The sequence below is a fragment of the Tasmannia lanceolata genome, unplaced genomic scaffold, assembly GCF_043159265.1.
Source record: "Tasmannia lanceolata isolate RefF3 unplaced genomic scaffold, GAP_Taslan_0.1 ptg000008l, whole genome shotgun sequence".
Classification (NCBI taxonomy): Eukaryota; Viridiplantae; Streptophyta; class Magnoliopsida; order Canellales; family Winteraceae; genus Tasmannia; species Tasmannia lanceolata.
In genome coordinates, this window is record NW_027518685.1 from 779,100 (window position 1) to 796,970 (window position 17,871).

Genomic DNA, 17,871 nt, shown 5'->3' on the forward strand with positions numbered 1-17,871 from the left:
AGACCAGAATCTGGGAGTACGAGAACACGTTGAGGTACACGTGTCGAAATACCAAGACGTTGATCAGACAGCAAAGAGTTTGCTTGAAATAATGAGACCTCATTGTCTGATAGACTTCGTAGTGCATGCCATAAAATGCGTGTAAGACTTTCGTGAACATCAATGTCATGTTATTGTGAAGGGTGAAATCTAAACAGTCCAATAATAATCAACGGTATATCTTTTCCCTAGAAGAGGTTTTAAGTTTCAAGAACATAAATAAATGTCACTATAATGTGAACGGTGAGATCTAAACCGTCCAATAAATATCAACGGTTCATCTTTCCTTGAAGTAACCCTAGAACTCTAGAAGAGAATTTAAGTTTCAAGAACATAAATGTGAATGCTGAGATCTAAACCGTCTAATAAAAATCAACGGTTCAACTTTCCTTGAGGTAACCCTAGAAGAGGATTTAAATTTTTGTTTGCTAAGTATGGGCAGGACTTATGGGTCCATCAGCTTACCTCAACATCTCAATTATGTAAGGCAAAAATGAATTTCGTAGGAATATTGACTTCTTTTGGAAAACACTACTAAAATGAATTTCGTAGACGAAAGTGACATTGGCCAATGATTTGGCCATTTACATTGCTTTTTGCATTTCGTGGGAATTGAAGCTCACTTGTCTTCTTGTGCATCTGTCGCTACCATGGGATTTGGTATTTATTTTTCCAAACCAAATCCCGTTTTGCTAGCACCCCTCATTTCTTTTTAGAGAATCACTGGCAGAACGGGAATACGGTTTGTAAAAACGACAAAATTCACTCACTTACACGACAAGGAATAGAGCACCAAAACCACTGTGAAAATGATGTAATCATCGGTCATTTACGCTTTCCTCTTTATTTTCCCGTTTTCCCTGCTATGTTTGGTTGTACGATGGTGGGCTCCGAGAGTAGTAGAATAAGAAGTTAAAGGGAGAAGACAAGCATATGCTTTTTCTACAAGAATAGTGGTAAGTAGTGTTTGGTTGGGCGGCAATTCTCTCAAAGAGTAGTGAAAAAAGTAAGGATGTCATTAACAAAAAAGAGAGTGAAGAGAGAGAAAGCGAGATAAAACGAGACCTTTTCCACGATTCTTCTACCAAAAATTTAACATTATTTGGTTGGAAGATGAATAGAGGGGACATTAGTGCCACATAGGCGCCACATGTGCAAAAAAGTAATTTGGAGAGTCAAATGAAATTTCAATGAAATATTGGCAACCAAACAAGGAATCAGCATTCATTGGCATTTGAAATTCAAATGAATGTAGAGCATTTGTGTAGATCTAGATATGTTTGATTGCGAGAGGGTGACTCGAAGAGTAGTGGAAGAAGAAGTCAAAAGGGAGGAGACACACATTTTGATTTGCTAGGAATTAGCTCGGAGAATAGTTTACATAGGAGACATCAAAAGGGGTCAAAGGAGAGTCTAGCGCTATTTTGGCAACCAAACGTGGAATGGCATGCCAAATTGAAGCCAAATTCCGACGGTTGTCGAGCTTTCATGCAGCCAAACACACCTCCGTTTGGATGCCAAAATGGGAAGACAAGGGGAAAGGAATGATGTGACGACAATGAAAGGGAAAAGTAAAGAAATGTTTCTCTTTGAAATTTTTTAGATTCAATTAGGTATTAGGTTTTCAAGTTGGTTGGAGAAGTAGTCGGTTGGCCGGGGCCTGGGGTGAGAAGGCAAAAATTACTCTAAAAACGAAAGGTTAAATCTACACGATAGCATTTGGTCACTGCTTTGGATAGATAGCAGTCGTAAGAACATAAAGATTATAAAAAAGATAGCCATCGTAAAAACGGATTGTAAGAACGGAAAGATAATCAGAAAGATCAATTAAGAAATTCTACCCCTTTGATTTCGTTCACAGTAAAAACAGAAAGATAGCGTTCCGTCATAGTAAAACAGAAAGATTAATCTGGTGCAAACAAAATTTGTCGTAGTAAAAATAGAAATTGACATCTGGACACTTCAATCTTTAGTAATGCAAATGATGACAAAATTTCCGACCTCTAATTCAATGATGACACTTGAATGTTTAGTAGGGCATATGATAACAAAATCCCAAAGCTTAAAGCTATTTTGTGATGTTATAAAGTCGTGATTGGTCAAAGATCGATCTTCAACAAATCTAAGATGCTCGGTCTTCACTTGGACGAGGCAGAGAAAACCAGATTGGCATGTCTCTTGGGTTGTTCGGTAGAAGAGTTCCCTACTACATATTTGGTTCTCCCTCTTGGAATTGGCCGATCCAAGAATAGGTCCAAGGACCCGAGAGTGGAAAAGTAGATAGAAGACTCTCTACGTGGAAATGAAACCTTATATCTCTTGGGGAAGAATCCCATTAGTTAAAGTAGTGTTAACTAACATTCCCACTTACTATCTCTCCCTGCTCAAATGTCCAATCAGTGTAATCAAGATAATTGACAGGAGATAAAGGAAATTCTTATGGGTAGGCATTGATGATAAAAAGAAGATTCTTCTAATCAGCTGAAAGGAACTAAATAAACCAATTAAAGCCGGTGGGCTTGGAATTCATTAATTAAGAGAAGTTAATAAAGTTCTGCCGTGGAAGTGGTTGTGGCGGTTTGGCTAAGGAAGTTCTCATCTGTGATTGAAGGTAATTGATATGAAGTATGATGCAATCCCTAAAAACTAGATATCGAATGATAGATATGTACCCATCGCTTTAACGATTTGGAAGGATATATTGAGGTAGAATTACAAGTTCCAAGAAGGCATAAGATGCAAAGTATGTAGCAAAGATAGAGTAAAGGTCTAGCATAGGGCTGGCAACGGGGCGGGTCGGGGCCGGATGTTGGGGTCTCCTACTCCTTCCCCTCTGCGGGGAATTTTTCCCCTCCTCTTCCCCTCCCCACTGCGGGGATGGTGGGGAATCCCCCTCCCCTCCCCACGGGGAATATATAATCCTCATCCCCGCCCTGCATCCTTCGGGGACAATCACTTTACTTTCTCATTTTACTTTGTTAAATGTTAGGTTTAAAACTAAAGATTTGCTAGGGACAATCACTTTAGGTATGTTGCAGCTTGGCTGTTGCATGTGAGAGTAGCCACACAACCCACATAGGCTAAGATTTTGTCTTATTCATTTTATTAACCTGGGGACAAAGGTGGTTGCTCTTAGATTCATTTAATTGATCACTAGTCCCTAGCAGATCCCTAATTCCCAATCCCACTTGCCAAAAAGTACTGTACGTGCCACACCATAGGAAGATCCAAACCGTCCATTTGATGGGCACACCATACTACCATAGGCATAGGATGATCCAAACCTTCCACTTGATGGGCACGTTGTAGGATGATCCAAACTGTCCATTTGATGGGCCACAACGTAAATAGGTTGTGGCCCAAAAATCATTTCCATAGGATAATCCCAACCCTCTGATCTATAGAGGAATTGCATATTATGGTACCTTCTATAGATCGGAGGGTTGCAATCATCCTATGGAAATGATTTTTGGGCCACAATCTATTTACGTTGTGGCCCATCAAATGGACGGTTTGGATGATCTATGGTGTGGCCTGTAAAGTACTTTTAAATTGTAGCCTATCAAATGGACGGTTTGGACCATCCTATGCCATAGCCCATACATTACTTTTTGAAAAATAATGGACTATACGAGCGCACACCATATAAAATCTCATCACTCATCAGAGAGATGTTGCCTTTATTTGGGGGAGGGAGATTTTCAAAGAATTTAATGTTGCCTTACAGTGATGGTTCGAGGGAGAGATTTTAGGGATTTCTAAGGGTAATATACTAATATAATGAGGGACAATGCCCAATGGATTATGGGTAAAAGAAAACATAAAAAGCTATGTCAGGGACAAAACTGTACTAATGGAAATTATGAAAATTTTGGGAGAATCTTGTAGATATGTTTTGATCCAAGGGGTTTCTAGAAGTTTTCCCAAAAAAAAAAAAAACACTTAAAAAAATACAAGAAAAAATGGCATTAATGCGGGGCGGGGCGGGGCCAACTCCATCCCCTTCTCCTCCCCTTCCCTGCACCGGGGAATTTTTTAAATCCCCTTCCCTTTCCCTTCCCCACTCAATTCGGGGAATCCCCTCCCCAAGCGGGGCGGGGCGGGGCGGATCCCCGCATTTTCGGGTTAAATTGTCACCCTAGTCTAGCACGACAAATAGTGTTCTTATGTGCCTCTTAGTGAGCTTTTCTCGGATCCTTTTAGAATGGCCTTAATTATAGAAGCCTTTGTACATGGTTGTTTCGTGAGAGAAGACAATATATCATGAAAAATTGAGTTGAGGCCAAGTTTTTTTAATGGGAAATGAACATGGTTGCCTCCCTAAATAACCTAGTGGAGTCTTATTACATCAGGAGAACCAAAAGAGATAAAAAGGAATTTGGATCTTGAACGCCTTAAGTCTTTTCTTAGTTAGGTCATTCTACGTCTACCTCACTTCTTTCTTGCCACTTTCAGAAGTCTAGAGCATTTTAACCCCAACAATAGTTTACGTGTTGGGATGGATAGCTTTCCAGAACAAGATCCAGGCTATCGATCAGCTCCACCGGTGTCATGTGCTCATAATTGATCACTATGCTCATTGTATTGGAGCAGGCGAGATGGTAGCCCGCATGCTTCATCATTGCTGGTATGCTAGAGTGGTTTGGACCAAAATCATGGACTTGTTCGGAATATCGTAGGTCTTCCCAGCTCACATCTGATCTTCTTGATAGTTGGTTTTTTGTGTCGTGGCTGAACAAATGCATGATGTATAGAAGTTCACCTTGTTGGCTTCTATGTGGGTTCTCTAGAAGGAGAGAAATGCGAGAACTTATAAGAATTTAATTTAAAGTGCCTCTACTTCTTAATGAAAGATCATTTCTCTAGTCATCTCCTAGGCTAAAGTCCTTCCTACCTTCAGCTTATATTCAGACACAAACATTAGACGCATTTGGAAGGAGGTTTTCCTTGGCAAAAATCAGAAGAAAGTCATCACCCCGAGATGGAACCCTCATGATCCTGGGTGGTTAAAATCAAACTTCAATTGTTCTAGCTTTGGAAACATGGTTCTGGTGGGACATTGGGGGCATCCTTATATATAAGAATGGCTTGAGTCATTTTTTGAGCGGATTGGAATCAAGGATTCAAATGATGCAGAGGCAAGTGCGGTCCTTCAAGGTATTAGATCGATGGTGGTAGGGATAATGTTATTGTAGACGGAGATTCCCTCAATATAATCAGATGGTTGGATGAGAGATCTCTTCATCCCTAGAGATTTTAAGAGTTCATTGATGAGATCCTGGAATGTCTGAGGGTCATTCAGTTCTCTTTTACCACGTTAGGAGAATAGGAGGTCAGCAAATGGAGAACGGATCGTCTTGCTCGCGCCGGAGTTTCTAGATCGACTTTAGAGATTTTGATTTCCTATCCTCTGTGCATAGTTGTATTTGTAGTGGAATGCTTTTCTTCTTATCATCTTTGTTCCTATGACTATCTTGGTCCCGGCCCCACATTTTTAGTAAAACTTTCACCATTTCAAAAAAGGAAAAAAGAAATCAACACCAAATTATAGAAATGGCGATCTCACTGACTTCATTGAACGAGAACTTGAGGGTGTTTTGGTTATTTTGTCAGAGGCTTTTTCTTTACTGTTGCAGTTCCTTTTCCTACATTTGGCAAGATTGTCGGTGCGGTCCAGAGAAGAAAAAGATTTCAGTGATGTTGTTAAAGCATAAAAGATTAAATAACATCATCTCCAACGGCTTAAGCTTTTGGAGTAATTGGTACTTTTCACACTTGTTGCCATGGATTTCATAGATTCATTACTCTTTCTCTCTCTCTGTTCTTTTTCAAATTCCGGTGGAACAATGGTATCCAAGGTCTTCTTCCAATAAAATCTAAGGTCTTCTTCCTCGAACAAGCATAACAAGAGGTGGAACAAGCGAACCAAAGAGTCATCTTCCACTGTTGTGAAAAAAATATAGATGCAAAAGTATACCTCCTCAACAACATTAACCTACCATTAAAATCATTTTGATAGAAGATTGCAGAAGACGACCGCCGCCGCTCTGCAGAGCGGGGGGGACATTCAGTGGAGAGAGGATTTTTTTAGGTTGCAATGGTATCTTGTAGGAGGAGAGAGAGAGAGAGAGAGGCGCTTTTCCTCTTGAATCAAGGGGAAAATTATTCGGGGCAAGTCGTGCGTCAAGTTGGCGGTCAAAGACTTGACATTGGAATTGCTAGGGCTCACTTCTCCTGAAACCAAAAACACATTTAGAAGTGACACGTAGGGAAACATTTTCCTGCACAGTTTCCTTGGATTTCTTTTTCTAGTGCCACGTCAGATTCCTAGAAAACCTTTTATTTTCCTTTCTCGGGAAAACAAGTGAACAGAGCCTTAATTAATAGTTATGTCATGTTATTGTCCTATTGCTTTATTAGTATAAACAGCAGGGTCCCACATCCCCCTTCAGAAATCCACAACAATATGTGAGACAATCATGTGACAGAGGAATGCTTAAATAGAGCGTGACTCCCTTTTCTACAAAAACATATTAGTGCCTCAAAAGACTGTTTTTAAGTTAATTAGAATAATCTCAGCCATTCAAGCAGAAGTGAAGAGGTGAACTCGACTCAATGTGTTGTAGGTTTTTAGAAGTGATACGTAGGCCTTTGATATTTATACTTAAAGCGAAGTAGGTTTTTAGAAGTGATATGTAGGCCTTCGATATTTATACTTAAAGGGAAGTGATATATTCACTTCATTTTCTTACTGGGGACAGACCCCTCTAGTGCATTTTTTTTAATACTCTTTTATACAGAGGGGCTGTCTCAAGTAAAAAAAGGGTGAATATATCAATTTTTTAACCTGAATTGTGCATTAATGTACGGGGCATACCTAACTTTTTTTTATGACATAGGGCATCCCCACCCCAATTTTTAGGGCAGGACTATTCCCTACAGATGCACACAATCACCCGTAAACTACATGCTCGGGTATGCCCTGGCGATTACAACTCTCGTCATTGGGGAGCACACCCATGAGTTTAAGCCGAACTCTCGTCACTGGGAGCACACCCATGACTTTAAACCAAAGAGCCACACCCGTACGAGTTCACCTAAATTTTTTATTAATACTTAAAAGTGCAATACACTGGTTTTGGGAAACCTATCTAGACAGGACTCGAAACTAATGTAAAACAGTTTTACACTACACAAAAATAAAATATGATGAAGGGGAGAAAGTATATCACTTCTCTACTAAAACTGTCATGGTTGCTCTTTTGAGTAAATGTTTTAAGAACTCAATCCCCCATGAAAAGATCCCGGTTCAGTCCAAACCGGTTTTTTTTCTTCTTGAAATCGTAGATATTTATTAAAATAGAATGGCAATGGCCAAGACGGGCAATGGAGCTAGGATTACATCACAAGGAAAGAAAGAAAAGGAACAAGACAAAAATCTGCTGAAGCGGGAAGAAAAATAGGAAACAGTAAAGCACCTACTAACAGTCCTATGGGAGAGCTACTTGGAAAATGCAAGAGCCTCCTTGAAGCCATTATCTGACTCCACACACACACACACACACACACACACACACACACACACACACACATATATATATATATATATATATATATATATATATATATATATATATATATATATATAATACAATAATTAACATTATATTGTGACAAAATTGTCTTTATTTTTTTTTTAAATAACCGATTTACCCCATTTTAATGCACTTGAGAGCAATTTGGGACAACCGTGACATGGGGTATTCTCGTATCATTTTTCACTGTATAACAAAATCTTAACTTCCTAGGCTCCATTTGGAGTGCAGAAATTTTTCCGCAAGATGAAAAGCCTTTCCTGCAATCCAAACAGGTTTTTAGAAGGTTAATAAGATAACTTGATAAATTAAAAAAATAACAAGTGCTAAAATTTTCTATTTCTTTTGCTATTTAGGTTGAAAAAATAATTTGTTGGTAAAAAATAGTGTTTTATTAATTGACAATAGGCTAATTGATTTGGTTCTTAAAAAATGCTTTTAACAGGAAATGATACATTTTGTAATAGCTAAAACAAAGTTGAGGGACCAAAGTTCAAGATTTTATGAATGGGCCGACTGTGGTCCTTGAATCGTAAAATCTTTGTGGCACGCATTGTCTTAAAAAGTAAGGCCAAAATGCATGCAACCATAAGAAAGTATTGTTGTTAAATTTTCCTCCGAATATAAATAATGGCGTACCTGTTTTCGGTTAAAAATAGAGAAATAAATAATTAGATGAAACCTTTTCGATGCGGCAAGATGAGGCACTGACTAGGTCGCTCTCTTTAAGGTGATTTTGCGCCTTTGCGGAAAAACCTCCGATGCAACAGATCCGAACGCAATCACCCACAGGATACAACAGCCCGACTCACCGTCGCTATCTATCTGAAGTGCACGATTAGATAGATCTGAACCAGACGATTAACACTCCAATTACCCAGCAATAAACAAAAGTATATAAGGATAGAAGAAAACGTAGTAAACTGTTCTGTTAACAACAGAGAGAGGATGCGGTAAAAGTTGTGTTGCAAAACGTTGGTGAGCTTCTGTTTTTATAAGAAAAAACGTGTCTGTTAAAGACACCATTTAATAAACGTACACACCATTTAAAACCCGTAGAGTTACAACTCTTAAAACAGTCATTTAAAAATTAGAGCCGTTTGTCAAAACGTTTTAAGAAGGGTTTTAACAGCCACACTTGAAAAGGCATGGCTTTTGGGTTTTATTAAAGAGAAAAACACGTTTAACAACTCTTGGTGTTTAAAAAATAAACGGTCACACTTGAAAAGGCACGACTTTTGGGTTTTATTAAAGAGAAAAACACGTTTAACAACTCTTGGTGTTTAAAAAATAATCTCATTTAAGGAAAACCCAACGCACCCGCCCCGGCACAGCGCGCACGCGTGTTTTTATTTGTTCTTAGTGTTCTTTATAAAACTCCCGAGGCAAACAAATTGAATGCCCTTTAAAGGCCCAAGCCTTTGTCTCAACACTTCCTCTTATATGGATGGGGGAATTTTTCTCACTTTCCCATCTTGGACTAAACTTCTCAAGTGAAAAGAGAGCACACTCCAAAGGCTTCAAACTTTTAGTGGGAAAAGTACAAAAGAAAGAATAAATTTAAAAACTTCAAATTTTGGGTGGGAATTTCAAAAGTATAGAGAATCTATTCAAAAAAGCAAAAGAATCCTTTTTGTTTTAATTTTAGTATTAAAATACAAGCAATCTCATATCCCCCAAATGTTCCCAAACCATAACATCACAGAATTTCGATGCTATCCCACTTATTATTCCGAACCCTTTAATTTGTAGACCCCATATTCAGATCATATAGTATAGAAAAACACTCCACAAATTAAAGGGTTAGGTTATTATCCTAAGGCCCCCAAAATTTGAACAATCCAACCTATATATCTATGGCGGAGACCAAAAATGAATAGTTTGGATCATCCATTTCTGTGGGCGTTGGTGTACTTTTTGGTGCTGCACCATTTAATTTGTAAGGATTGAGTTACGGTGTTGAGTAGGGACCTACGTACATGATTAGAGGATTTGATGGGACCCAGCCTGGTATGGGAAAGGTTTAAAGGGCATAGCCTAACACTTTCCATTAACTCTGTCCCATACTAGATTGGGTCCCACCTAGTCCTATACCTAGACAGGATCCCCTCAGGACCGTACCAGATCGGTCTTGTGAAGTATTTAGAGGCATGTCTATGCGATCAATGCCATTTGAACTTGTGGGACATCATGAAGCAATTCACATGGACTTTTGTTCCATCTTGAACCAACAACACGTGCTAGGTAAATTAGTACAAAAATCAACGATTTGGCTTTTGTTGGAAAAGCCCTAAAATTTTCTTGGCAGAACCCTAAATGAGGTTTGATGAATCGAGAGCTCTGGATCATTTTTAAAAAGTATTCTTAACCATCTGGCCAGCCTTATGATTTCCGTTTTGATCAGGTAAATGATGCAGAAATGACCAATTATGTGTCTTTTAGTAAGATATTCTTGGTACTCATTTAAAGACTCCTCATTTCAAACATGTATTAACTCCTCACTTTAGCTCAATTACATGTTCGGTTTTCAAGAATTTTGTCTAACCTCATCCCTTCGAATAAAACTCATCAACTTCCTTGAGTGTTACTGTTACACTCCTTACTAAATGACATGTGTTGGAGCCCATTTCTGACATCTATACGTGATTAGATCCATTAAACATCAACCATTAGGCTAGCTAGATACCATTGAGAATACCTTGATTGGATGATCCTTGGCCACTGATCCATCAAGCCAAGTTTGGGGGTTTTTTTTATTTTATTTTAAAAATGGTGGATTGTATTAAATAGGAGATCGATAAACCATGACCAAGGCAAACATGGGCATAGAAATGAAAATAAGAAAATAAAGAATAGATGGAGGGGGAAGGTAATCAAAATACTCTAGCATTGCACTACCCACTCCCGCATGAGCAAGGCTATCCGCTTCTCCATTCGTTAAACTCCCGACATGGTGGAAACGGACCATGTAAGTATGTAACCCTCATATAATCCAAGATCTCATCAAGGAACTCTGAAAATCTCCAAGGGTATTTTTTAATTCCTTCATCTATGTGCAAGATGTCGGTTAGGGATGGGATAAGAACATTTGAATCAACTACTCTCCCAATGGGACCCAAAAATTGCCATTTACTATTGATTGTGACTTTCTCAATAGTTGTTCTCTAACGAACCACCATTGATCATGACTTTCCTCTTAAGCGAGGACAGAATATAGTTGGAACCACATCGTACCCAAAGTCAATTAGTGGCCTTCACCATTCATTCTCAAAGTGCACGCAATAAATTAGATTGCAAATTTGCAATCCTAGTTACAAAGTTCAGATTCGGGGATAATCGGTGAGGCAAATGTTTAGGAAGAATTAATGATGGTCAAGAGTTCAAGTTTACTGTATGAGAATGTGATGAATTATTTGCTAAATTTGTGTTTTAAAATTATATGGAATTCTAAGTTCCTGTGTGGATGGAAAATGTTCTTCTTATGAATTTTTTTTTCTAAGTTTTAGAGGGAAATGATATGACTATGGTTAATTTAGAGGGAAATTGTATAAATTCAAGGTCTAAGTAAAAATTGAATAGGATCGGTTCAAGTTATGTTTTTTGCGTGTAAAAGAAAGTAGGAAATTTTATAGATATTTTGCATTCCAAAGTTTTCCAGAAAATTTCTACAATCAAAACATGGCCTAATAAGTTCAAAAAAGGAGTTAAAAAGTAGGATATTTTTTCAAGAAATTGTCAATAAGAGGGGAGAGTTGTGTAAAGATAACACGTACACACATACGCCACACACTCACACGCTACGCGGCCATATATCTAGAAACTGAAAAGCGACCCAACGGCCCAACCTACCTCCCTACCTATTTGTGGTTGGAAATAATTAACCGTGTAGAGGTAGAACTTGTCTAAGCTAATACGGATGTTGTGGAAAGGTTGTCATTCTGTAGAGGAGCCTACCGATGTTTATGTTTTTCGAGGAGTATTAAGGGGACTAGCGTGTCAAATTTTCAATATATAAAAGGGCTTGGGACAAATACTGACCAAATATTTTTAATTAAATAAGCACACTTTTCTGAAAAATATAAAATGGGGCCCACATGGTTAGATAATCCTAACACTCCAATTTAAATTTTTCGTGATCAGAAGAATGATCATAACCGTCTGATCTGTTGAGGGATGAAACATTACAGAAGGCTCACCAGATCTGAAGGTTAAGATCATCCTACGGTGATAAGTTATGGAGCACGGCGTATTTAAGGACGCAAAATAAATGAATGTTTTGGTTGTTTCAACTTTCAACCGTGTGGGTTACATATATGTGCGGACACAATACCTATCATTAAATAGTAGGGATTTGCTAAACGGCATTTCGCGGAAGGCCTGTTGCATCTGACAGCAGCCACCTCGTGTCTGCTGCCTATGTGGCTGCTGTCAATTGCAACAGACCATCCATCCGCAAAATGCCTTTTGCGATGGACGCTAGCAAGTCCCTAAATAGTAACTTATAGTGGAAATGAATATGAATGGTTGACAATCCAAATCTTCTGATCAAACGATTGTGATGGACGAGAAGTGGCACCGTCCATATGTGGTGTATGTATTTAGCAAATTAAGTATTTTATTATTGAAGAATGATACAGGCAGACGTGCATGTGAAGCAAATTCCAGGATCACTCGCATGTCATTCAACCCTGATTCATAGGCTTTGTTTTGTGGGTCCTATCTACTAAATGAGACGACGAAACTGAATACTTTTCAGTTCACCCTATTGTATATGCGGTTGATAAATTGTATTGTAAAAATACCAGAATACCCATGACAGTCAATGATAAATTTTGAATAAGGGGGTGGGAATATCATTTCTATTTATAGTAGCAATCTTAACCTATGCTATGCGTGGGGGTAAGTAAGAGTGTAAAAAAGATGGGGCCCACCATATACATAGACCCAGTGGAGATCCTGGGACATATCTCATCAAAACACGAGGCCAAATGGTGGCCCCGCCTGATGCATGGTTTGAGTTGAGCTGGTGGGTCCACTATAAATATATCACTGAGTTCACGGGCATTTTTGTCTTTTTACAAGGTAATTTTCATCGACAATTTGCTTTTTTACGAGTAAAAAGATATCTACTATGGGTATTTTGGTAATAAAGCAAAGTAGATGACTTCTTTCACAAAAAACCCCCTAACAAATTTTAGGAATAGGGATCCACTTCATATCATCAAGGAGTTGAGTGTCCTTAGATAAAGGATTCAGATCATGTTAGTACCATACGCTCTTTCTTAAATCACACTTATTGGACCCCACTTCTTCCTTGTGAATGTGATCTGATCCGTTGATCCGACGGTTACCGTTTGCTAATAGTTCTCTTTCGTCAAACATCGTCTGGGCTTGATAAAAGACGGTGCTCCTTCCTTCTGCTTGCCACGTATGTACGGTAGAGATTGCACTCAAAAGTTCCAACCTTAAGTGCCAGGTCGACAGTATTTCCTACGTGTTAGTGAACCACACAGTTTAGATGATTGCCCGTAAAAATTATGTGATTTACCTATAAGTGCTTCCGCCACGTGTCACTAATACATCGCTCGATTGAAAAAGCATCTTACAATCTGCTCGACCTTTAACGCATCCCTCGTCTATATATAATAAAACTCATCTTGTAGGCCAAATGTATGTAGGTAGATAGATAGATAGATAGCTATAAAAAAAAGGGATACCAAAGCAGCACGGAGCTCAATCACCGACACGGAGCATCAGAAATCCGAAACTTCACCCCCGATTTGAATTGAATTGAAGTGAAATTGGAAGTAGAAAGGCATGGTGTTCTTCTGCTTTCTAGTGGACCAGAAGCAAAAAACGAAGGGCACCAAACCGGCGGCCGGGACCTGCTCCCGGTGCGGTAGCGGAGCCAGCGTGGCCGATATCGAAATCAAGACGCGCTTCTGTTACGTACCGGTTCACCGGCGAACTTGGCGTGCTATCATTTGCACCTTTTGTGGTGCGGTTCTCAAATCCTATAGATAAGAACAAAAAAAAAAAAAAAACTTCTCCTCTTTGATCTGATTTCTTTGTAAAATTCGAATCGCTTGAATTTTATTTTCTGCATCAGATATGTAGGTAGACACTGTATGGAGTTGCAGCATATACTTCTCTGTAAAAACAAAGATCTTAAAATTTTAGGGAGTTGCAGCATCGAAAATAAGAAAGAAATGAGATATTGATGATTTTTCCGTCTTCATCTATACACCAGATCTTGCAATTTCAAGGGATTCGTAGCCTGAAACGTATGCAAAAATCAAGTCTTTATAGCACATGTTTTTTAATTAAAAACTTTTTTTTTTTCCTTATAATTTCTGTAGCCTATATCTTGTATAATTTCGGTGATTTATGGCTAGAAAGGTAGGAAAAAAAAAAAATTATAATGGTATTGTTGGAATTAGAAAATGATACAGGTTTTGTTTTGCTCTTTTCAATAATCTCTGCTAAGCAACAGAGTTCATGTTATCTTTCTGCTGTTCGTGGTCCAGATTCCCGTGATTTCCCACAAAAAAGAAGGGCCTCCACCGCCACTAGTTTGTTTTCCTTATTTAGGTATTTGAATAGAGAGGAATCAAATAAAAAAAGAGAGAGAGAGAAAGTCTGTGTCTTATATGGTCCAAGAAACCGTGAGATGTCAATTGTAGTTCTCTTGTTAGACAAAGAAAGAGGAAGAAAAAGAGAAATTATTTAGGTTTAGTGAACCTAAACATATATAAGAACAAATAATAAGGTGTTGTGTTGTCCCTTGAGAGAATAAGGGAATAGAGAGGAAGAGGATTTTGAGAGATTAGAGGGGAGGGTTTTGTGTGTTTAAATTTGATCTTAGATTAAGGGAAAAGTACTGCTACAACAATTTGTTCTTGCTTATAATGAATTTTACATTGATTCGCATGTGGAGGTGATTTGGCGGAGGCCGCAATTGGTTAGAGACAGTTTGGATCTGGTTTTGATCGAACTGGATTGTGATTTCGGGTTTTGATCAGTGTGTAAATTACGATCAATGGTTTTGATCTGCTCGATATCGGCCAGAAGATCAACAAGGTTTGGCAGGCAATTTCTAAGATTGATAAATTGCTTCTGTGATAAACACACAAATTTAGTAATTGACTGACATGTCAATTCGTTTTTGTTTCGTGGTCCTGCGATTGGTGCGGCAATCTCTGGGTAAATCAATAATACACATACAATCGTTGGAAGGGAAATGATGAGAAGGTAGAGATGATAAAGAGGATGACAAGTTTGTGTGGACAAATAGAGGTCTATCTCTAGAGATTGATTAGTTGAGAGTTGATGCAAGTTATGCATATGTATAGATTCTTTTGATTGAGTCACGTAGACTCGTGACCAGAATGTGAGAGAGAGAGAGAGATGGTATTATTTACTTATTGATGTATGGTTCTTGAATTAGAAAGAGTTTGGGAGTAGTTAACAGGGACTACAGGGAAAGGATTTTGTGTATTTTAATTTGATTTTAGATCAAGGAGGGACCATTATAAGCCTTTATTCTTGCTCAATATAAGAATCCTCATCGAATCACTTGTGGACACAAGAATCCTCATCGAATCACTTGTGGACATAACCATCTTTGTCGTGTTATCTTTATAGTTTCTATTTTCCTTTTTCTTTTGCTTGTGATTGGATTGGGCACATGGGATTTCGACAACCCCTCTTCTCATCTTTATGCTTCTGATAATGACTATTTCAAATTGAGAACTACTATGCAGACAGTCACTTTTACGCTCAATGATAAAATATCTTTTTAGGTCCTACAATGGCGCATAGGGTGCAGCCATGTATGTGTGAATTGTGACCAAGAACGTTGATTTTGTAGAACATCCTGACCCATGGTCTTGGTCCGATCCCAAACGAATATTCCCTGCATTTTAAAAAAAACGGGGCTTTCAGCAAGCAATGGTTTACCTTTTCTTTGCAGAACCAACTCTAGTTATTTGGTCGGCCTTACTATTGTCTTTCTAATCAACGGATCTGATCATCTAACATATGCAGAAGTGGGACCCAATCAATGTCTTGTAGGAAGGAGTGTAAAAGTAGTGAAATTTCCACCCATAGGAAAAAAGGACAGAATGGCCTGTTCTTATTAAGTAGAGGGGTTTCCTTTTTTATTTTTTCCAGAATTTCAAAATCAGCTCCTTCTGTTACTAACAAAAAAAGAGGGTGGAGATGCTGGAAAGGGGTGGAAATATATAAGAATGCTTGTTGCATTACTCAGGAATCGCAGCAGTGTCAAGATAAGTTTAAATTATAAGCACGGGAATGATAAAATGTGATTTTTTCTTAATAATTCATTTGCAGGTCATTGGTTGTGTAATTGGTGTTCATTTGATAAATGTGATTTTCTAGCATGTCATTTTCATGATTCAGCCTACAGTGAAAGGTCCAAATCAAGCTAATGTCATGTGGTTGAGGTTAAGTAGGCTTTTAATAGTGTCACCTTCCTAAAACAAAGATATTGGTGATACATATATGGAAAATGAATTTTTCAGGGTTTAATTGGTTAACTTGTTTTTCGTTGAAAATTATTAAACTATTGGACCTTGAAATTCTATTTTCCATGGAAATTTTATTTGCATAATTTTTTCTATAAATCCAGACGACTTCTTAGGTTTCACCTCAATCTCGTGGAAGTGATCTTAACTTGCTACGGGATCTAGGCCTACATGGACGGTGAGGGATTGCTCATCACCCAACGACCCAATTCACAAAACTACATGTCAATTGTATATGGACCTTTTTTCTTGTTTATCAAGGCAGTACATCTTACTTTGGCCACCTCAAAACATTTTTTTTTATTTTTAAAAGCTGCCATTTTTTTTTTTTTTTTCCAAAACAGCGTTTGCCACAAATCTGCCCATTTTTTCCCTCCACTTTTGGAGGGGTTAGGATGATCCAATGGACCTGATTTTTTGTACACACCCTATCTATGATGGGACCTTGTAAATGAATGGTTTTGATCAGCACAAAAAATGTGGGACCCATGTGGTTGAGCCCTCGACCGCACCTAAGCTTAGGTGTGGTCGACCGCACAATCTTATTCCTCATATATATATATATATATATGAGAATAGAGTTCCTATAGGGGTGGCAACGGGGCGGGTCGGGGCCGGATGTTGGGGTCCCCTTCCCCTTCCCCTCTGCGGGGAATTTTCCCCCTCCCCTTCCCCTTCCCCTTTGCGGGGATGGTGGGGAATCCCCCTCCCCTCCCCGCGGGGAATATCTAATCCCCTTCCCCTCCCCTCCTCCTTCGGGGACAAAATCCCCGCCCCACCCCCTCTTTGGAACCCAACCAAACCAACAAACAGAGCTTTTTTCTTCTACGTCCATTACAGACAATATTGTGATGAATGCTATGATTCTATTCATGTGATCAACAAACAGATGGACAAAATCAGAAATGCATGGATGAGACAACAAACATAAATAACAACAGGACCTCATCTTTCAGCAATTTTCTGCATAAATTATGGAATGATAAATAGGAAATGAGCACCAGGATTACTTTCATTAACAGGCAGCCAATGTGCAAAAAGTAACTATTTCAGTAGTCACAATGAACTTTAAAAGTCCATAAGTGGGCGCTCACACACGCAAAATAATGTTCATTAGTTCATTATGTATAGCATGTTAACCCCCAGATGAGCATGAGAAATGAGAATGGAGAAGAGAACAAAATCAACAAATGACTTATTTCTTTAACTGCAATTCAGTCTAGTGCTGACATGAAACAAATTTCTAGTAGCTAAATTTTTCTTGTTGAAAATTAAAACCTGCAATCCAACCCTAAAATTCTGTTGGCACTACGATTTTTTGATAATTGCATACACTCAGCGTCTCAGGCTCTCAGGTTGTCTTTATTATTTCAACATCTGTGAAAAGGTTATTATAGTTCCCAAAATGCTCTCAGAAGCTAATTAAAAGGAAAAGACAAGCTAAGTTTATGTTTGGGGGAATCTTGTAGCCGATCCACAGAGTTTCTAGTAGTTTTCCTAAAAAAAACACTTAAAAATTTACAAAAAAATGGCATTGATTAGTGGGGCGTAGCGGGGCGGGGCGGGAACAACTCCATCCCCTTCCCCTTCCCTTCCCCTCCCCGCACCGGGGAATTTTTATATTCCCCTTCCCCTTCCCCTTTCAAATCGGGGAATCCCCTCCCCAAACGGGGCGAGGCGGGGCGGATCCC

At 38.7% G+C, this 17,871-nt stretch overlaps 1 protein-coding gene across 1 annotated transcript; it reads left to right on the top strand.

Annotated features, from left to right (window-relative positions):
• The first annotated feature begins 13,293 nt into the window (after positions 1-13,293).
• LOC143883837 (uncharacterized) lies at positions 13,294-13,870 on the top strand. Its single transcript, XM_077387151.1, has one exon. The coding sequence runs from the start codon at positions 13,452-13,454 to the stop codon at positions 13,656-13,658; it is 207 nt and encodes a 68-aa protein (XP_077243266.1). The 5' UTR covers positions 13,294-13,451; the 3' UTR covers positions 13,659-13,870.
• Positions 13,871-17,871: the final 4,001 nt, after the last annotated feature.

What these genes read in the sequence shown, in the direction of transcription:
- LOC143883837 (XM_077387151.1), top strand. Translation starts at nt 13,452, where the DNA reads ATGGTGTTCTTCTGCTTTCTAGTGGACCAGAAGCAAAAAACGAAGGGC.